At 29.0% G+C, this 23174-nt stretch overlaps 2 protein-coding genes across 2 annotated transcripts in view; both read right to left on the reverse strand.

Annotated features, from left to right (window-relative positions):
* Positions 1–1074: 1074 nt before the first annotated feature.
* On the reverse strand, positions 1075–15836 carry LOC107453123 (ceramide synthase 1-like). The gene is made up of 4 exons (XM_071178850.1): positions 15679–15836; positions 14612–14759; positions 4996–5132; positions 1075–3465 (listed from the first exon to the last, which is right to left on the reverse strand). Exons 1-3 carry the CDS (start codon positions 15726–15728, stop codon positions 5022–5024), a joined length of 309 nt encoding a protein of 102 aa, XP_071034951.1. The 5' UTR covers positions 15729–15836; the 3' UTR covers positions 1075–3465; positions 4996–5021.
* Positions 15837–17393: 1557 nt separating this feature from the next.
* Positions 17394–23174, reverse strand: part of LOC107453109 (ceramide synthase 1) — a 21007-nt gene continuing 15226 nt past the window's right edge. The window contains exons 3-4 of the mRNA XM_043044667.2: positions 21650–21830; positions 17394–17559 (exon numbers count right to left, since the gene is read on the reverse strand). Of these exons, the coding sequence (XP_042900601.1) occupies positions 17394–17559; positions 21650–21830 (347 nt within the window). The remainder of the gene's footprint in view (positions 17560–21649; positions 21831–23174) is intronic.

Below are 23174 nucleotides of genomic sequence, written 5' to 3' on the forward strand. Positions count from 1 at the left end.
CAAAAAAGTAATATATTAGATCATAAGATTCTGCAAAATAATTTATTACCGAAAAATATTATATTTTTATTTGTATCTTCATAATTTTGTGCAAAATACACTTGTTGTTTTTAAAGCTAAATTATTTTTGTCAACAATTTTTTTTCTCCCAAGTTTTTCGTAGCCCCTGAATTTCGTAGGCCCTAGGCGCGTGCCTAGTTTGCCTATAGGTTAATCCGGCCCTGCCACAAGATCAAGTGAAGATGATGCACTAGCTAAGGTGGTGTACTGGGAAAAGGTTTGATTCGACAGTTTTTGTTTTTCTTTTTACTGAGAGGCTCAAAGAAAGACTAAAAAGTTTGAATCCCAGAATTTCGGGGGGGGGGATTTGTCAGCCCCCCCCGGCTACGGGCCTGTATCCTGGCCCTAAAATTATGCTAAAAATGGATAACAATTTAAAATCATTTCTTTCTCTGCTTTCTTAAAATGTGATTTCTGGCTCAGTTTTACAGGACTGTTTCGTTCTCCATCGTTGTACGAGTCAGCAGAATGAACAAATCAGAATAAAGATTGTAACAAATATTCGCCGCCTGCGTAGCGCCAAGCCAAACATGGGATTGACGCCGCCTAGTGGCGCATTTCTTTTTAATCTATCGCCGTTAATGAAAACTGCTTTCTTTTTTATTGTTCCTTGTTCTTTTTTCCAGCCATTGGAAATAAAGAAAAATATTAACAATTTGCTTCGATTTCATTATCAACATTGCTGGCGCTGATGAAAAGAGAGTCAGAACTGAACCTTATCATCATGAATAAATTTGACAGACTCGCAACAATTATGAAATTAACATATTGAACATTAAAAAAAGCGTTTTTACGTGGAACGGAAGAGGTTTCGAAATGTAGTTTCACCCTATAATTCAGAAAATGCTGATTAAGCAAAATAATAACTACTAAATTAATAAATTTAGTAGAAATCCACATGCATTACCATAGATTAACATGAGACACAAGAATAAAGAGAATTAGACATCAAGGATCTTTTAATTTTCTCAGATTAAAGAGGTGTTTCTGTTCTTCTGTATTTAAAGAGAAGTGCAAGATTTAAGAAAATTTATTTTCTAAAAAAACATAACCAGATTTTATTTATAAAATTTTATCAAATAACATGGAATGAGACATCAATTAAAATATCACAGATAAATATTTTATTATGCAAATGATCATACTTTATTTATTTTACAAGTTATTTGCATAAAATATTAGCATAAATTAAAGACAAGGGTTTATGTAAACAAACATATCAAAAATACGTCTATAATTCACATTACATGCATTTTATAAATTTATACATTTCATGGTAAAAACCATACAATATTAACACGCAGTTAATAACTTCTTTAGAGCATGTTTGTGAAGAATAATTCTTCTTTAAATTTTTGTCTCTATATAAATAGGAAAACATTGTACTGCTGTTTATTCATGAACTATTTTGAAGAAATATTATTTAGGTATTATTTTTCGTAAAAAAATATTTATCAAGTTTGCTTTAACTCAATATGCAAAAAACGAATGTTAATTGACTACCCTTAAATATATTCCACAAATTAGAATTATGTTTCACAAAGAAGAAAAGAAACTTCATACTTCTTTTGTTGATATTAGCCTATTTAGAAATGAGTTGTGAAACTGAATTTAATTACAATTATTAATTTATTTAAACTACTGTCTACGTTCTTGAAATCAGCATATTGCATCTCTCTTATAATACTGTCTTGGCTATGCTGGTTCCTATCATAAGACGAACTAGTCCAGAATTCTATTTAATTTATTTTCTAGGCGTGCGTATCAAATTTAATTTGATACTTTAATTTGTCGCAAAGAAATCTTTTTCTTTAAAATAAGTAAAATATTTAGAACCGGTAAACAAATGAACTTTATCAATTTGAAATCCTTTTTTTCCTCATAATTTTTACGGTTATTGTTGTGCAATTATTCAGCGAAGGATTATAAAATGAAACAGAATATACATATGTAACTGCAAATTATAAAACATGAATGACTTCTTCAGAAAAAAATAGGAACATAATTTCAAATAACTTTACCTTTTTTATCTATAATAATTATCCAGTATGACAAAATAAAGTTAGAGTCCCGCATTGTTGTAGAAAACTTACTATTGTAATCTGTAACAGTTAAATCAAGCGACAAAATGGAATAACAGTAATTATTTATTAGAATAAAAAAACTTGATGAGGCAAAAATATTTTTCTTGCATGTTGAAACTATATAATAAAATAGAAAGATATTTGGAAATTCTTGTTCAGTTCTTCAAAAACAGATATTATAATCTTAACGCATCAATCTCATTTAGTTTATCAACAAAATTTAGTTTCTTCTTATGCTCTTATATTTTTAAAATAATTATTTTTTTGTTTATCAATCCTATTGTTTGTTTTATGAATCCAATTGTTTGTTTAATCAATAATATTCTATGAAATTTATCAATAATATTATTAAACTTATCAATCCTATTATTATTGGCAGTTTTTATAAGCTTTCTCACATTCTGAAACGCGAAATTTTGTTAGAAAAAAGTTAGCAATATTTAACTAACAATGTTATATTCAAAATGAAACTTTAGCTTGAATAGAATTAGGTAATTAACAAAAGAATGCATGGCGGAATTAACTAATAAAATTTATGAAACAATTACACACAAAATATGTAAAGATTTTTCCAATAGATACATAATCCTATAACCATTTGAAATAGAAACTTATAATCAAAATAAGATAATTAGTAAATTACTCTTTAACATATAGTAATTCCTTATCAACAAAACTAAGCATTAAAATATCTTTAAATAGTTTCGTTTTATTGCTTACTTTAGAGTGGAAAAAAAAATAAAAGATAAATTTTTTTAAAGGATGCAAAAAAAACAATAATAATAATTGCGTAATTGAGGAAAATCACCACCATAGTTATTTGATATTCTGAACATTTAAACTTGAAAATCTTACACAAAATTTTAGAATCAAGATTTTAACTAATGTTCTATAATAAATTTGATTTAGATACATTTATAATACTTCAAAGTTACAGGTAAATTACAAAATAAAGTATTTCAATATAAAGAAATTTGATCATGTTCCCCAAACATTTAAATGTAAGAAGGCAGTAATATTTGAAATACTCTCCACAAAGGGAAAAAGTGAAAATCACAATTTCAAATTGTAAAAATGTAATAATTACACATTAAACTTAATTTAATTTTCTTAAGAAGTTACAAAATGTTTTATACAATACTTACACAGCATGTTCGGATTTAAAACATACATTAAACATTTGTTAAAATCAAGTTACAAACACAGCCTATGAGAAAGAAGCTGTAAAATATGACAAAACATCCATCGCCATTACTGGAATGAACCCGAACTAGCGGTTGCAGTTACCCAAATTTTTATAATTTTCTTTTACTGAGCATACCTAAAATAAAAAAACAAAATCTTTATTTTTCGGTAAAAATGCTATCAAGAGTAACTTTTTTTAAATATTCTGATACTATTTAATTTTTTTATTTATTTTACTATTATATATTACTGTTTTAATAGTTTGAATTGGAAAAAAAAATTATGAAAAGAGAAGCTAAAATTTTAATTGATGACGTTGTAATTTTACTTTTTAAGTAAAATGCAGAAAAAATAGAAAACATTCCAAAATGCCTGTTGACAAGGTCAAAAAACGTATATATAGGCTCCCGATCTTGAGAAAATTAAAGACGGATGTCAGTTGAGGTTTTTATCTTTCCAAAATTAATCGTTAGCATACTATATAACTAAAATACTTAGATGCCTTTGAATCGCAGAAGATCTTTACTTTTTTCGAGGCTTGACCTTGTGACTTCTGCGATACCAGTTTCTTAGCCCCCTTTGACTGTAGGATCATTTGTTACTCAATCGACAGTGCTGAAACCTCTTACTCCCAACTGTTGGAATGTAAAATGCCATACTGCGTGTGGTCCTTGCATAATAAAGGCCCCTGCCCTCGATATGCTCCCAAGGAGAGGGATTGGATTGGATTGAAGTGTCCCATTGCATGATCTCTACTTTCACTGGTAACTTTTCATATCTCTATTCGTGTGACTTTCTCATACAGGGTCAGCTTAAAGGAATAGTATCTGTGGACAAATCGGAGGATCTCATAGCGGGGATTGTCGTTGCTTCCTTCGTCCAAATGGATTTGGTAGTTAGCAAATTTGAAGTTTGATTTCATGGTAAATATTTGACACACACACATATATATATATATATATATATATATGTGTGTGTGTCAAATATTTACCATGAAATCAAACTTCAAATTTGCTAACTACCAAATCCATTTGGACGAAGGAAGCAACGACAATCCCCGCTATGAGATCCTCCGATTTGTCCACAGATACTATTCCTTTAAGCTGACCCTGTANATATATATATATATATATATATATATATATACACACACTCACACGCCTTGGAGACCATTTCACAATTTCATATTTTTTTTGGAATCAATTGGTAATGTTACGTGAAATGATACAATATGTTCGTATATTTTCCTTTTGGAAGCATTTAAATGCATTAGACAAGATAACTACAAAAGAAGGTATCAGATTTGCTTCAAAATTTTAACTTAGCATCAAATTAATTTAGGTTTTAACGTAATAAATTGTATGAAATTAATATTTGTTTCAAGCAGGCATTTTTTAATTTCGTTATTGTTTCGTTTCGTTCAATCCCATCTGAATATTAAAGAGTCAGAAAGAGCGTTTCAATTGGAATAATAAATTAAGAAAAAGATTTACAGAAAAGGAACATCATTTAAAAAGATTAATTGAAGATTTCTTGAAAAAAAATTTCTTAATAATAATTAATTCTAGAATAGACAAAATTATAACACTAAATTATTATGAAATTTCATTTTAATCATATTTCAAATTTATTCTACCCTTAGCTATTTAACTTCTTATTAACTTACCTTATTAACTAATTAACTTCAAAAAACTAAGAGAGCTTTTTATCCTCTTTTTGGTTTAGCTTTTCCATTACATCATATTCTCTTGCGTCTTCAGCTAATTGACCAGTGACCACTCTGTAGAGTGTTTGAAGGATAAGCTGAAAAAGATGAGAAAAATGTATAGTATAATAGCAAGCTTAAATGAAACAATATCTAAAAAATAATAAAAAATACTTAAACATCGTTTATAAAAAAATAATGTCCAAGAGTTTCTTTAATTGCTGTTTTTACATATAATCATGTAACTTTTGGCTCAGATGAGGCACAGCTTGCATTTACTTTTAAATATTTTTTCGAACTCTCTAATTACAAATAGAAATTTATTTTGGCAATTTTTAATAATAAAAACAGTCTAATAACTATCAAAAAATCTTAGATTAACGGAATTATATTTGTATACTAAAATATAAAATACAAAAAAGTAGTTTGACTTTTTTCCAGTCATATTCAAAAATATATAAATATTTGATTTCGTAAATTAAAGAAATTTCAAGAGGAATTAATGTTTTTCTTAATTACAAATAACTGAAAATAAGTGCAAATTTGAAAAATTACGTTAAGAAGTAAGCCGCCAGCCTATATTTGCAAAGTGACATATTTGTCCATATCTGCTCCAATCTATCCTTATTTCATAACCATAAATTATTAAAATTCTAACTACTGTATTTTTCACTTTTTTGATCAAAACGGAAGCTAAATAATAAAAAAAGTACGAAAAATCGTTTAATGAAAATTCTTTGTCAAAAGATTAACAAAGACACTTAAGAATTACGTCAGCTAATAAATTGAACCGTAATAAGTATAAGCTTGCGGTATAAAATGAAGAGAAATTAAAAGAGGAGAATCTATAAGGCTAGGTGCTTATTAATTACGGTTCTATGACTGAAATTAATGACCATTTATAGAAACCGTATCAAAACTAAAGTCAAAAGAGTATCTATATTAGGTGTTGCAAATTAAAAATTTAACTGAGGAAAAAATAAAAACAGACTTGAAATTTGGCGAAGTATTAGTGTGGCAAACAGAATCAAAAGCAACTGCCCAAATTGAGTACTAAATTAATCGAAACTTCCGATGAAACTCATGATGATACAAGCTAGATTCAATCTTACTACGAATAAAATATGTTTCAGTTCAGGTTGAATCATGCGTTTGTGCAATAATTTTCAAGGAGAGTTATTTAACAGGATAATATAGTTCGGTATTAAGTTTACTTAAACGATAATATGGGCTAAAGCAGACCAATCTTTCTAATAGCATAACTCTTCAAAAGTGGAAGTTAACATTGGACGAGTTTTCCATCCTTTAGATGAAACTGAGTAAATCTGTTTAAACCAAAGATGCCTGATTTATATATCAAAACCAAAATGTTCCTCCACGTACGGGTTTTGTACAAGAGAAGTCGCCAAGCTTTAAATGAATTGGATACTTGCAACTCGAAAAGAAGTGAAGTAGTTATGACAAAATATTTGATTTTAGTTAGATTTCATTGGATACCTGAAAGCGACGTTATGCATGTATGTCGAACCTTATTGGTTTCTGAATCGACAAATTCCACGATTTACCTACGATGACGTCACTTGCAGATATCCAGTCATCGGGTTTCTCACCTCCCAATGCATCTAAAATAATAAACGTTTTACACTCCGAATCTCCCCCTTAGTATAGGGTATATGGAGACAGATATCAATAAAAAAAATAAACAATACAGAACAGTAGAATAGTAATAGTTACATGTAAGTACAAGTGTAAAGATCATACAGCAAATTAAAATTTCAAGAGGCATCACAAAGAGGCAGTAAAACTAATTAAATACAATATGACAACATGTAAACAATTAAAAGTTAATAATGCAAAATTAGCATCAAAAGCAATAGTAAAAACTAAAATAACAAAGGTAATTAAAAGGCAAATCTAGATCGTAGATAAAAGCTTCAAAAAGTCTAACAAGGGAAACTAGGGAAGTGTGACTCGCCTATTTTGAAATAAACTAGTGGGATGTATGCCTTATGAGGAATAATTTTAGGGGGCAACATTCGTTTCGGCCCATAGAACATCCTGTGAGAGATAAAAAATAATTCCATATATAGAAAAATCGGTATTTTATTACTTCCATGCAGACTACTAGTTATTGTAATTATCTCATACTCCAATTAATTTGTAATTAATTGGTTAATTTATTAATTAGAAAATTAATAAATTAACTAGCAAATTAATTAATTATTAATTAATTAATTGATTTGCAATTACGTTCTCCAATTAATTTGGAAGATTTTTTGAAAAAAAAAATTTAAAAATTTGATGTCAATTTTTTTTTTAAAATTAACCTTACAGGTTTTTCTGAAAAACTACAGCTATATAAAATTTTCGAAATAATTTTGACAATAAATATGCATTATATAGTACGTGGAAGTACCACAAAATTAATTGGAGTATGAGATAATTACATTAACTAATAGTCTGCATTGAAGTAATAAAAGAACGATTTTTCTATATATGGAATTATTTTTGATCTCTCACAGGACCCTCTATGGGCCGAAACGAATGTTGCCCCCTAAAATAATTCCTCATAAGGCATACATCCCACTAGTTTATTTCAAAATTGGCGAGTCACACTTCCCTAGTTTCCCTTGTAAGAGTTGAGAGTTCAAGGTAAAAATTGAGGGTTAAAATGGAAAAAATTTAAGTAACATTGATGATTAAAAGTCTATCAGTAATCACTAGAGCCGAATCGTCTGGTCTCATGAAATCTTCTAAGGTGATAAATTCGATGATAATTCACTTAAAGGCTAAAGAACAAAACCATTGATGTTGGTCATCTTTATTACACGGAGTGTCTGAAACTTAATATAATGCTTCAGAACATGTCCAACATTCTGCATAGCTCAAGCAGCAGATTTTCTGAAAAATTTCAGTTGGTATGTTCCATTGCCTGTAAGGAATTGGTTGAGGTAAAAATTGGCCTTCAGGAGCTTAAGATTAGGACCCTTGAAAAATATCTGCGGTTGTATATCGTTCTATTGACCCTCCATTTCACCTTCCAAATATTCATAGTGACTTAATTTGAGTTTTGCTGAAAGGAATGATAAAGTCTACAATGCCGATCCACGTCTCATGTTTGGGTGCAAAATTCGCTTCTTCGTAGTCTTCATGTTCAATATGTGCTTTGATCCAGATTGGTATGTTTCCTATGGCGCTCAAATGTTTTATGTTTTCAATTAGTGGGTCTTTACCCAGATAACACAAATTGACACAGTGACGTCATAGTAAAGTAAAATACGGTCATAGCAGTCACAGATGTTACTGTTTTGAATTATCTCAAGGAGTAACTCATAATGAGACTTCGATGTTACTCTGTCTTTAGATATCACGTTAAAGTTTCTAAAATCACTTAGGAATTATGTTTCCACTTTAATGCCTTGAAAGTCACATGGACTTATCTTACTATTTCATGACTTATCTTACTAAAGTTCCAGGAGTATTTTTTGCGACTTATCTCATTTCGTTTTCATATTTATTTTTTATTGAATTTGTTTCATTATAAAGTGACGTGTTTATGCGACGCGTCTCACTAAAGTTATGATACCAGTCTGTACAGAACAATCATTTACATTATTTACAAGTCTTACAAGCACTTACTTTTATGAGACTAATCTCTTACAATTAAATATGTGAGTCCCAATAGAGTCGCAAATGGTCACAATGGTTACATTCAAAATTNCTCCTGTATAACTCACCCAGCAAATTTTCTGAAAAATTTAAGTTGGTATGCTCTAAAACTCCATGGCCTGTAAGGAATTGGTTGGGGTAAAAATTGGCCTTCAGGATCTTAAGATTAGGACCCTTGAAAAATATTTGCGGTTGTCTATCCTTCTATTGACCCTCCATTTCTCCTTCCAAATATTCATAGTGACTTAATTTGAGTCTTCCTGAAAGGAATGATAAAGTCTACAAGGTCGATCCACGTCCCATGTTTGGGAGCAAAATTCACTTCTTCGTTGTCTTCATGTTCAATATGTGCTTTGATCCAGATTGGTATGTTTCCTTTAGCACTCTAATGTTTTATGTTTTCAATTAGTGGGTCTTTACCCAGGTAACACAGATTGACACAGTGACGTCATAGTAAAGTCAAAAACGGTCATGGCAGTCACAGGTGTTACTGTTTTTAATTGTCTCAATAGGAGTACCTCATAATGCGATTTCAGTGTTACTCTTTCTTGTGATGTCACGTAAAAGTCTCTAAAATCACTCAGAAAATATGTTGCCTCTTTGATCCCTTGAAAGTGACATGGAAATCATTTCATGACTTATCTTACTAAAGTTCGAGGAACATTTTTTGAGACTTATCTCATTTCGTTCTCATATTTATTTTTTATTGAATTTGTTTCATTAAAGTCACGTGTATACGTTTATGCGAAGTGTCTCACTAAAGTTATGATACCATTCTATACAGAACTGTCATTTACATTATTTACAAGTCTTATAAGCACTTACTTTTATGAGACTAATCTCTTACAATTAAATATGTGAGTCCCAATAGAGTCGCAAATGGTCACAATGGTTACATTCAAAATTGTTACCTGTTTAAATATTTCCGAAAACGTTCATATATGACTTTGAAAAAGAATTAAGAAAAAATTGCTCCAGTCCAATATCGTTTAATTCCCTAAAGCTTACTGTGTCAAAAAGAAAGAAAAAAAAATTTAATGTTACACACCCCTTGTCCAAACTTCGAACAATATTTTAATAAATTTAATTTACATTATTTGTTTGAAGAAAGTATTTGTTTTTAAAATAGATGCTACTTTTTAAAATATTTTATCTGTTTTTAAAATAGATGTACTATATTCTTACACTTTCTTTACTATTAATGTTAAAAATTTTAAATTTTACATAATTTTTATCAGTTCTGATATGATTTATTTTATTGTTGTTGACCCGTATGCCTGTTTAGGCAGAGGGGTGCGATTGTTCTCGTTTTCCAGTGGCGCCATCTTTGGCCAAGAATTCGACTTCTGCCACACCCATACGTCACACCCGCTCATAGGATGGGACGCTCTTAAGGGAGAAAAATAACAATTCTTATGTAAACACTTCCATAAACTAAGCAATTTTGTAATCGTTTTACAATATTTCAAATTTAAATTAAAAAAATTATTCTATTTTGCATACAATTGGACAAATATTGATTATGTTTGCATTAAAAATTTTTTTTTCTAAAAAATGTAGATACATTTTCAATAAAATATTATGATGCATTTTGTATTAAAGTATATATTGTATTCAGATACTATAAGATTTCTAATGATACGGGTTTCAAATGCACAAATGTTTGTGCAAAATTACAAATATAATTTTACAATTTATAAAAATGTGTTTTCACATTTTATCTTCTGTTAACTATTAGTGGTTATAGAAAATAAATTTACTGGTTACATAATATATAAAACACTTGCTATAATCGCATCTCTTACGTTACCATGAGATTAGAAAAATCAATAAATTTATTTTAAATCTTTGCGCGAACATTTACGACCAAGTGCATCTGCACTGACACAGTAAATAATTGTATTGAAACAATATCATTTAAAAGCAAAATAAGATCATGTAAAACACAACTAAGACTACAGATAAGAGAGAAATTAAGCAGCTAAGTGCTTATCACTGGAAAGATATATTTCAAGATAATCTGAGTATACGATGACACACACTGACGTTTTGTGGTTGACGTTGGTGTTTTGTAAATTGGTAATTGTTTCGGCACAATCAGTTTCTTTTGTATTAATATACATCTATATGTATTGCATATCTTTTTTTTACGTTTAGCAAATATCTAAACATAATGGTTTATAGTTTCTATTTTTTAGCTAAAAATTCATACGGTATGGTTCCTTACTTAACACAGAAGATCAAACTCTTTTGGTTGTTCTCATCATTAAATTAATTAAAGTAATAAAGGTATTTTTTACCATGTAAAACATTTCTTTATGCCTTATCTATGTGTATAAAAAGGAATATCTGTATGTGTGTCTTTTATAGACTCCTAAACCATCTAACTGAAAGAAATGAAATTTGGCAATGCAGATAGTTTAAAGCATGAGAAAGGTCACCGTCGGTATTAAAACATTCTATGACAAGCGGTTAGAGCGGGATGAACAAGAAATAAATTGGAATTTTCTGATTGGTTAAGCGTAGCCATTGTTTTAAATTTATATGTAGACGATTCAATAAATCACTTATTTTAAAGATAACATCAGTGATATTCGTAGCTTATAGCTTTATTTGAGAAAGAGTGTTGTAGCACGCATTGACAACGTCAACAAATTTATATTTTTAAAGTTATCTGATACCCGTTTTTTTAATATTTATTCTTTTAAAAACTTGTTTCAAAAAAATTTATTTAAAATTAATAGTACATAATTGAAATGGAAAAAAAAATTAGTTAGGTATTCAAAGGCAAAATTAATTCGAAAGTGGTATTAATTCACAGAGGAGAAATGTAAAAACTCGTCATACTATTATTGACGCCTTTTATGCTTAGTTAATTTAGGTAATGTATGAATATTTCATTTTATTTTATAACCGTCGTCAAGCAGCCGATTCAAATTTTGAGTTTACGACCACTTAAGCTAAACTCCGTAGTCCCGTAATTTTGTTTCTAGAAGACAAAGGAATTACTGGATTAAGTATTGAGTGAGATTTGACGTCGTGGAGAATTTTTTGATTGAATTATCCCGTAAATTCGTTACATGGCGAGGAAAAACACAAAAACCTCCCACGGTTAGTCTACCGGCAAGGGACTAAACCATGATCCATCTACCACTGAGGAAAGTTTTACGTCAGATAATACCGCGTACATCTCTTGAAAATATTTAAAATTGAAATCAAAGTACTTCCTTGTCAAGAAACTGCTAGACGATGAAAAAATTTGGTTAATATATAGTTTAAAACTAATTAAGGTGTAAGGAATGGATGAGGGTTTGAGAAAATAGAATATTAAAATATATTTGTGGTGGGCATTCGTTTTGGTTATCATTAAAGTTTATATATCATACAAGATGATTTTGTAAGATAAACACTCTGGTCACCAAAGGCGGTAAGTTTATAAATGTTTACTTGCAATATTCACTTATCTTTCTTTGCGATATTCTATTGTGATTTAAATAATAATGCGTTTTATATTTTGACTATTATTCGAAATTAAAAGCTTAAAAAACTGGCTTATTTATAAGACAAATCCTTAGATATTACCTTAATAGGTATATTTAAAATCATACCTAATGTAAGCATATTTAAATGTCCAATCAACAGATGTTACTAAAATGAAGAATATGAAATTGTAAAATAATATTACTCATTAAAGTTATGCACCGCTACTAAATAATCACTGTTAAAAAAAACTGTTTTTATTGTTACTAAAAAGAATTAAACAGAAATTCAAAGAAATAGAACGGTTGATGAAATTGTATTGGTAACCGAATAAAATAATTAGGTTTACATTTTATCCCATTAGAATCAGAGAACTGAATGTGGGAAACCGAATCTTAGTTTTTACGTACAATAAAACATCTTAAGATATTTCAATTGAATACTTTATAATTTTGATGTAACAATCGGTTTAACCCTAAAAACAAAATTGATTAGGTTGCAATAATAAGGGTTGGTGAATGAAACATTTTATGAGTTCCGCCAGGCAATGTAGTTTAATTGTTCTGCAACTATCAAAAAGAAATAAAATTTTTGCTAACTGAATTTCATAACCGTATGATCAATCGTATTTTAATGTCAATCGATGCAATTTGTCGCCATTAGGCTTTTTCCTAAGAGATTCTGTGAAACATGGATACGATGCGAGTAATCCACAAACTTTGCATGTTATTAAGCCCAATATTGCTGCAGCAAAGTGACCTAGAAACCCACAAAACATACACAAATGTAATCTAGAAACTATCGAAAACGTGCGGAAAAAGTAAATTCACATTAAACTGAATCAACTTGTTGTTGACGTATGCCTGTCTAGGCAGAGGCATACGTCAACAACAACGTCAACAATTTTCCAGTGGCTCCATCTATGGTCAAGAATTTGACTTCAGCCGCACCATTCACACCCGTTTATAGGGCGGACCCGTTCATACATCCATTCATTCATCCACAGATCGTAGCTTTGACCTAAAGCAGAGAACGATCGGTCTCCAATCCAGTACCCCCAGAGGTACTGATTTGATATGGGAACATGGAGGACTTTTGCGACTCGACAGATTTAACGTGCATCAGTCACCATTTACTACACGGGGAGTCTTCTCCTGGCAGGGTTCGAATCCACGAACTCTCGGACATGGGCCCAGCGCCCTACCGACCAGGCTATCCCTTCCACACTGAATTAACTTTACAGTACCTATTATGGGCAACTTTCAGGTTTACCGGAGCAACCATATGAATGAAATTGTATTCCTTCAATACTTAAACTATTGATTTAAGATAATTTTAAAATATTTTTTTGAAATAACCCACCTTATCATTTGAAAATTAACTCAGAATTAGAAAGAGATATTAAAACATCACAGCAGCCATCAACCAAACAAGTGTTTTCGAACTAAATTCAATAATTGTATAATCAATTTTTTTTAATGGCATTTGATATGATTTGACACATTTACACTCTCTTGTGAGGTTCCATTAAAGCTAGATATAATGCGAGTAATCCACAAACAATGCAAATCATAAAAGTCCAATATTGCTGCAACTATTCACAAAAGAAATCTAGAAACCATCAAAAATGTTTGGAAAAATTAGATTTTCATTATACTAAATTAACTTGAAAGTACCCATTATGGGTTACTTTCAAACTATCCGGAGCATCCAGTTGAATGAAATTGTGTTCCATCAATACTTAAAATATTGATTAGAGCTTATTTATTATAATTTTAAAATAATTACCTTGCTTAATTGCTTAAAAATAATTACCCACATTTTAATTTGACAGTACGTTCAGATTTATGAAGACACATTAAGATTTTTTTTATTCGAAGTAAAAGCTGTAAGTATTGATTTTCTTTATTACTGAGCATATAAAAAACATGTAGAATTTCGAATAAAATTTTTTAATAAAGTAATAAAACAAACTATGAAATATACTTAAATTCTACATTATTCAAATTGAAAACAGTTGATAAAAACATTTGTTTAAAAATCTCAACTTCCTCATGTTTGAAATGCCTTGCTAAAAACAAAATTTAAAATTAAAAACAAATCATAAATTTAAAAAAAAATTTATTTTTTCTTCTCTTTTAAAAAAATCAATAAACATATGTATTAAAATTTCAACTGAAATGTTTAAGAAATAAAAATGAGCTAAATTAAAGTCATGTAAATTAACACTAGTACTAGGTATCTTTTTTGTGAACTTTTATTTTGAACGCTCATGCTCATTTTGTTATAGTATCTTTATTAGCTAAAACTGTTACACAGTTTTTGTAATAGACAAATTCTCAATGAAAGATTTATTTTAAAAAGGAATTATCATAATAAATTAGACAGTTTGTTTCTAATAGATATAAGTAATTGAAATTCTACTTACATAAAACCAATAAACATTTAAAATTTGCAAAATCCACAATAAGCCATTCATGAGCAATGAACAAGGTAATACTGATTGCAATCCGTTAATATCGGATATCCCGGTATAAAGAACTCTGAGTGGATACCAATATAACCGAGAAATGTACCTGCAATATACAGATATATGTTAATTTTAAGTATTTTTAAATCAATTAAAACATTGTTTCAATGTAAATAATCAAATTCTGTTTATAAATGGTCAACGTTAATGTCTGTTTTAAACTTTATACTTATCTTTTGCTCTTTACTAAGTTTTTAAACAGTGCAGAAAAACACCGGTCTTCCCAAAAATGTCTAATGATTTGAATAACTACTTTAAAAAAAGCATAAGTGTGATAGAAATGTATGGTTTCCTGCGTTCTGCTTAACAAGAAGAGAATGCATTCTCAACGATTTATGAAATTAATTATTATGACTAAAATATTTGCACAGGCATGTATAATATTTTTTTCAGACTGCTCTACCTTGTTGCAATAAATTTTCATTTTGAAAAATTGCTTATAGATAGTTTATATCAGTTTGCAGCGTCATCTGTTGATGAACTTTGTTATTAAATTTGAAACCTGATGCGAATAAATCCCTACTTTTTCAAACAGAATGCAGTAAATCATACATTTCTATCTCCTTAAAAAAAATTTCAATTGCTTTTTTTACAAAACGACGATTATTTTCAGACAATCATTAAAAGAAATTGATTTTTGTTCTTTTATAAATTAAATTAGTATTTTTTCTTCTTTTTTCTATGAGGTAATTCACTTCAAGATGGCACTTTTGAGATGTTTAAAAAAATAAAATTGAAAACAGTTAATTAAAATAAAAATTTCTACAACTTCCTCCTCTTTGGCACAATAACTAAAAGATAAAAATTAAAATGCGTAAGCATTATTAATTATTCGAGTTAATTCTTTTTGAACCTGAAAATAAACTAGGCTTTTAATTTAAATAAATTTGAAAAGAACAAAATTTAACATTTCTTGCATTTAACATTAAAGGTAAAGATATCACAGTGAATACATAATACATTACCATACTACAGTGAAACTCAGAAATGCGATATTGGCGAGCCATTCATGCATCTTGACAATTTTGTCACCTTGACTTTTGAAATATACATTCAATTTGGAAAATTCAAGAAAAATATCACAAATATCATGAAGAAAAAGAACAAAGCAACCAATGTTATGACACCTGAAAAAACGAGAAAAAAACTGATAAGTGATAATATTTTTTTGAAAGAAATATACTTTAAAAATATATACTTTAAATATATATACTTTAAAAAAAAGATAAAAAGAACTCTTCAAAACAATTTTGACCTAAGAAATATTTTAGTTTAGTTTCTTTAAAAGTTAAAATCAATCAACAAATTTTCGACGATGCAAAAAAAATATAGTTTAGTTCATGGCTTATATTCGAAACATGATGGATTATCAAAAACTATAATGGATTTCATGAAAATACACGAAGAAAATGTACGTACTTTAAAAAGGAAGAACTAAAAATTGATTTGTAATTAACAGGTGTTAAATAATTAGAAAAAAAAACATTAATTGACAAAAATTATAAGGTTTGCGAGATTCAAATTATTTAAATAGAAAAAAGGTAAATTTGATTGCAAAATATATTAATTACAAATATTATAAAACAGTATAAATACATAGTTGGGTTGATCGGAATGACCAAGTTGAATAGAAATATTATTTCGTGATCTTAGAAATTCTCGACTAAATAGGGATTTTTTTTTAATTGATTAAAAGTTGTATTAAAAGCATACATTAAATATGATCAACAATTCAAATAAACAAAATTCATTAAAAATTTCGGTGCATCGCTCTGATTTATGTTAAGTTTACTGGTTATTCTATAACAGGGGTTTCCAACTTACATGAGGCCGGGGGCCACAATTAAAAACACAAATCAAATGGCGGGCCGCAACTTTATCTTCATTTTATGTAGGACTCTTCTATGTTTGAAGAGACATTAAATATTAATGGCAGATTTTTACCAAGCTATACAAAACAAAAGTATTGAATTGTAAATTAAAATAAGATGTAGATTTTTAAAAAAATATTTAATTGTTATTAACAATATTTTTAAAAATATTAAATAAATTATAAAATTTCGGGCTACAATAATTTTAATGTGCACCTATGTATGTAATGTGCAACAGATATCCAATTGTTAAGATATAAAACTTTAGAAAGGTTGGTAATAAAATTTACATAGTAGCACACAAAATATTCAATGAGAAAATTGAGGTTTGTCTGCTGCAACTACCAGAGAATAGATATTTACATTTTAAATTAAAAATTTAAAAGTGTGTGTAAATATTTTCGCCCAAAATGAGTGGTTTCAAAAAGTTAAATCGGAAAATTTCTTCGAGAAAATTTCTGATACGCACATGCTAAATTATATTCACAAAATACAAAAAAATAAAATAAAAACGAGCAACATACGCGATTATCTTTGTATTTGAATAAATATTTTCTTTGATGCAAAACCTGNATAAAATTGAAAACAGTTAATTAAAATAAAAATTTCTACAACTTCTTCCTCTTTGACACAATAACTAAAAGATAAAAATAAAAATGCGTAAGCAGTTTATTAATTATTCGAATAAATTCTTTTTGAACCTGAAAATAAACTAGGCTATTAAATCAAATAAATATGAAAAGAACAAAATTTAACATTTCTTGCATTTAACATTAAAGGTAAAGATATCACAGTGAATACATAATACATTACCATACTACAGTGAAACTCAGAAATGCGATATTGGCGAGCCATTCATGCATCTTGACAATTTTGTCACCTTGACTTTTGAAATATACATTCAATTTGGAAAATTCAAGAAAAATATCACAAATATCATGAAGAAAAAGAACAAAGCAACCAATGTTATGACACCTGAAAAAAAACGAAAGAAAAAAAAATAAGTGATAATATTTTTTGAAAGGAATATACTTTAAAAATATATACTTTAAAAAAAAAAGATAAAAAGAACTCCTCAAAGCAATTTTGACCTAAGAAATATTTTAGTTTAAGTTTCTTTTAAAGTTAAAATCAATCAACAAATTTTCGAAGATGTAAAAAAAAGTATAGTTTAGTTTATGGCTAATATTCTAAACATGATGGATTATCAAAAACTATAATGGATTTCATGGAAATACACGAAAAAGTTGTACGTACTTTAAAAAGTAAAAATTGATTTGTAATTAACAGGGTATTAAATCATTAGAAAAAAAAACATTAATTGACAAAAATTATAAGGTTTGCGAAAGTCGAATTATTTAAATAGAACATTTAAAAAAGGTTGATCGAAATTATCAAGTTGAATCGAAAAATTATTTCGTGATCTTAAAAATTCTTGACTAAATGGGTTTTTTTTTAATTGATTGAAAGTTTTATTAATAACATACACTTACAAGGGAAACTAGGGAAGTGTGACTCGCCAATTTTGAAATAAGCTAGTGGGATGTATGCCTTATGAGGAATAATTTTAGGGGGCAACATTCGTTTCGGCCCATAGAGGGTCCTGTGAGAGATAAAAAATAATTCTATATATAGAAAAATCAGTATTTTATTACTTCAATGCAGACTATTAGTTATTGTAATTGTCTCATAATCCAATTAACTTGTAATTAATTTGATAATTTCTTATTTTTCTAACTAATAAATTAATCAGAAAATTAATTAATCATGAATTAATTATCAATTAATTATTAATTAATTGTTAATTAATTATTAATTGATTTGCAATTACATGCTCCAGTCAATTTAGAAAGTTTTTTGAAAAAAAAAATTGAAAAAATTTGATGTCAATTTTTTTTTTAAAATTAACCTAACAGGTTTTTCCGAAAAACTGCAGATATATAAAATTTTCGAATTCAATTTTGACAATAAATATGCATTATATAGTACGTGAAAGTACCACAAAATTAATTGGATTTTGAGGCAATTACATTAACTAATAGTCTGCATTGAAGCAATAAAATACTGATTTTTCTATATGTTGAATTATTTTTTATCTCTCACAGGACCTTCTATGGGCCGAAACGAATGTTGCCCCCTAAAATTATTCCTCATAAGGCATACATCCTAGTAGTTCATTTCAAAATTGGCGAGTCACACTTCCCTAGTTTCCCTTGTTAGCTTAAATATGATCAGCAATACAAATAAACAAAATTCATTAAATTACGAACTTTACACAACTACACAATTTTTTTTAAAACCATGACTTATGGTAGAACTAATGGATGGTTAAATGAAAATAAACAATAACAAAAGTTTAAAGGCGGAACGGATTCTTAAAAATTTCGGTGGATCCCTCTACTTTTTGCTAAGTTTACACGATGTTCGAACACGTTTGATATTCTAGGAAGTTTTATTATTGAAATTGTATTTAAATTTTCTCCCAATTTTATTATACATGAGTTTTTTTCTTCTGTTTTTTTACATTTTACGTATACAAAATGTCAAGAGCCATAAATTGATCGAGGGAAATAATTATCACGACATTAAATAAGTGTAATGTTTGCAAATTTTGAGTGTTTCCTTCATTTTTTTTTTTAATGTTTTATACTAAAGCTAAATAAATATATAAATTGAATGGTAAATTATTTATATTGCAAACAGTCCTAGTTGATTATCATTATAGTATGGCGCGTTTCAAATCTTCGACATAAAAGTAAACCGAAAGTAGTAGCCCGTAAATCTTATTACAAATTTTAACTGCTATAATTATTATTTGGTTGCTAAAATAACTTATATAATTATTTGGTTGCTAAAATTTCATTATAAAAATACGTTAATTCATTGTTTAACAAGGCAATCTAGTTGGATTCAAATTTTATTAAGTTAAATGACGGGGATCGCATTTTTATAAAAGACACGAAACAAATTTTTCTACGATTGGAAAATAAATAACTTTCTATTATCCTTGAAGTAGAATTTTGTTTTGCAAATAAATCGAAAATTTTCTCCTTAGTTAAATTACGTTATATTATTAAACATACAGGGTGTTCGGTGAAGACCACCCTTAATATGTATTTTTAGAATCCTTATGAAACATGCAAGCGAAAAAAGCATACATATTCGGGGTAAAAAATTACTGTTGAAACAAGAAAGAACGAAAACTGTAAATCTGATAAATCACAGCAGGCACGGAGAAAAAAATTCTAGCAAAATTACTTTATTTTACGGTTTTTACATTTTTGGTATAAAAAAACTAATAATGGTTAATAAAACCAAAATATACGCTATTTAAAACATTCATTTGCTAATTTTTCCGCACATATCGTAACGGCTTACCGGAAAATTTCGTTTTTGAAATTATAGATCTTATTATCATACATTTAGTAAAATATACAAAACTGAAAAGTAAATTTCACCGAATAAATGCTTTTTATGCCACGCTTTAAGTTATCATGATAAAAATTACCAATTTTAATCATATTTACCAAAATGTTCATTACATTTTCCAAAACCATATTTAATTATTAATTTTATCAAAACTTATCATTACTAAAGGGCTTCGGTTAAAACTATCAAGCTCTTTCATGTTCCCTTAAATCCAGAAACATGGTAAAATTTACCATATTCTGGCAGTTTTGATCATACTGTTTTTCTCAGTGTAGGAAGGAGTATATAATGAGCAACAAGACAGGATTGCTCCCGAGAGGAAACGAAAAGTAGTTGAAAGAAATATCTTCAAGTTTCAGCTTCCAATTAAACCTGTTTTGATGTTAATTAAATCCTGTTCTACGATTTGTCGGAATTCGATAGCTTTTTCCTTGCTGGCAACCCGCCCCCCCTTCTTTTCTACTTGGATAAGCATTCCACGAATACATATCAAGTGTCTTCTTCACAACCCGGAACAACTACGAAATTTATAAAAACGAAAAGGCAGTTTTAACTTAAAAACTAAGAATTAAATGTTTTACTATGTGAATGTTTTTACTATGTTCCGTTTATTAAAAAAAGCATGTTGGTTTTAAAATTTTTTCGAAAATATTGATTTTGTCTTTGTAAAGTGAGTAACAGGAGAAAAAAACGACCACCCAGAATAACTTTTGATCTAATGATCGGCTCTTCACGTTCTGGGGCTTAATCTTAATGGCTCAAGGGGATAATCTCAAATATGCTAATTAATAAAGTGCAGACGATATTTGAAGTTATGAAATCAGACACAACATACTTTTACAGAATAAACATACCTTTTTTTCGACTAATTCGAATTTCTGACCCCCAAAATATCGAGGGTAGCAGCAGTCTGGGAAATATGGTCCCAATAGTTCGGTCTGGATCGGGCTCCAAAGTTTGAGCAGTTTAACGTTAATATTACTTTTTGCGTAATTCGCCATATCTCGAGAACTTTTTAAGCCTATTAAAATTTTTTATAAAGTTCGTTTATCCAAGGATAATTTCATGCAAAAAATAACTTTTAATAAATTTATATTATTTTTTATTATTTTATTTAATAATGGTCGAAAAAAATATTCAATTGTAAGGTATGCAATTTCTTGCATCATTTTAAAGAATATAATTTTACATGGTAAAATATGAATAGTTACTGAGAAATTGAATTTCAAAAAAAGTCATGTTTAAACTTCGATTTCACAAGGACAATTCGTCCGATTTTTCTCAAAATTTTTTGATTTATGCAAAAAACAAAATTAACATTACTTTGGAGCGCGCACCTGACCAAACGGTTGAGACGATATTTCCCTGATTGCGGCTACCCCCTTGGACGTCAGAAATTCCAATCCGTCGAAAAAAAAGTTATGTTTATTCAGAGAAAGAACGTTTTGTGTCTGACTTCGTAACTTAAAATATCGTCTGCACTTATTAATAAGCGTATTTGAGGTCACCCCCTCAAGCCATTAAGATTCTGTTCCAGAATGTGAACATCCGAATATTAGATCAAACGTTATTAAGGGTGGTCCGCTTTTTTTGGCTTACAGTACATTTTATACAAAGTTATACTAGAAATACTTGCCTCAGTGCAAATGAAAATACTATAAGTATTAGAGTAGATGCATGATGGATTATCATTATAATGGAGTCTTTTCTCCACGTATCCATAAATATTGTTGCATATATGGAATGTAGATAAAATCCACCCTGAGCCATGTAAAACAGGTACATTTTAGGAGGTAGAGATTCAGTTAAACTCCAACCTAAAAACAAGTCAATCAACTATAAATAAATCAGAAATTGAACAGAATTGAATTAAAATAAATATAACAAATTAATTTAGCATATAAAATGTATTCATTTCATTCAACGTAAGAGTTACTTGAAATATTTTTGAAGTCTTAAAGAAACATCATTCTTTACTTACACATGTGAGTACCCGTCATCTCTTGGTGGTTGTCACAGAAACTGGCTTGCTTTATTTCATTTTTTTAATATAAAAGTTCGTTAATGTGCAAGCTGATTTGATTTTTAAATAGTCTTCTTCTTCTTCAGGAGCGCAACAGCCCTTTGCAGGCCTTGGCTGCCTCAACAGCACGCTTTCTCCAGCTCCCTCTGTCCATGGCAACTCCCCTCCAGTTTTCAAGTTTAAGGATAGTTTTAGGATAGGTTAAATAGTCTATGCCGGATAAAAAATGTGCTCAAGAGACAGATACCTACGCATAGTAGTTTCAATCGACAAAAAGCTGGTCTAAAGTCCAAGTGTTTTCAAGAACTGCATATTTCGGCTGGCCACACACTGAGGATGCAAGCGATAAGTAAAGAGACAGGAGATGGGCAGATTCCCATACTTAAGCATTGGCATGCGCACATCACCTCTGCGCATCCTTACGCAAAAGTATAAGGATTAGCATTCTGTATGCTTCATTTTTACAACTTGCCTTCTCAGTGTGTAACCTGCCTTAGTTGTGGAGGATCTCTAGTTAGGAATATGAAGTCAGATTTGCAAAATTCATTGTGGTTTAATCCAATGTGTCCGTGAAAAAAGATTATATTGACGTTGTCTTACAAACTTTTATTATAATACATTAATGGTAGGTAAGTACTTTACGGTTGGTGTTTTCTACATTAGGGAACGCTGCAAGCTCGGTACCGCCTAAATTTCTGGGTTACTGTTTCCGTTGTATTTTAAAGCCATTTGGCATCATTGTGCTTTGAGATTCTTGCAAACAATGTATTTGATTTCTTATTACTTGTGTTTACAATGCTCACAATACTCGTGTTTACAATGCTAAAAGAGTTAACACTAACGTAAGATGGTGCATAGCTTGCAACAAGAACAAACAGTAATAAACTTATGGAAAGAGGCCATATCAAGACTGCCAAAAAAAACGAGTTATTCAAAATCTAGCAACCATGTCACCTTTTTTAACAATATATCTCTAAATAACTAAAACAAATTTTCACTTCAAACTCATCAGAATTACATAATAACATTAGTATCTTATGAAATATGGCAGATTTGAGCTCAGAAATTATCTAATTTATTTCTTTTATTGAAAACAAAATTATCCGTTTGAAAACATCGCCTATGTTTCAATTAACTT

Source organism: Parasteatoda tepidariorum, chromosome 3 (genome assembly GCF_043381705.1).
Source record: "Parasteatoda tepidariorum isolate YZ-2023 chromosome 3, CAS_Ptep_4.0, whole genome shotgun sequence".
In the NCBI taxonomy this organism is placed as follows: Eukaryota; Metazoa; Arthropoda; class Arachnida; order Araneae; family Theridiidae; genus Parasteatoda; species Parasteatoda tepidariorum.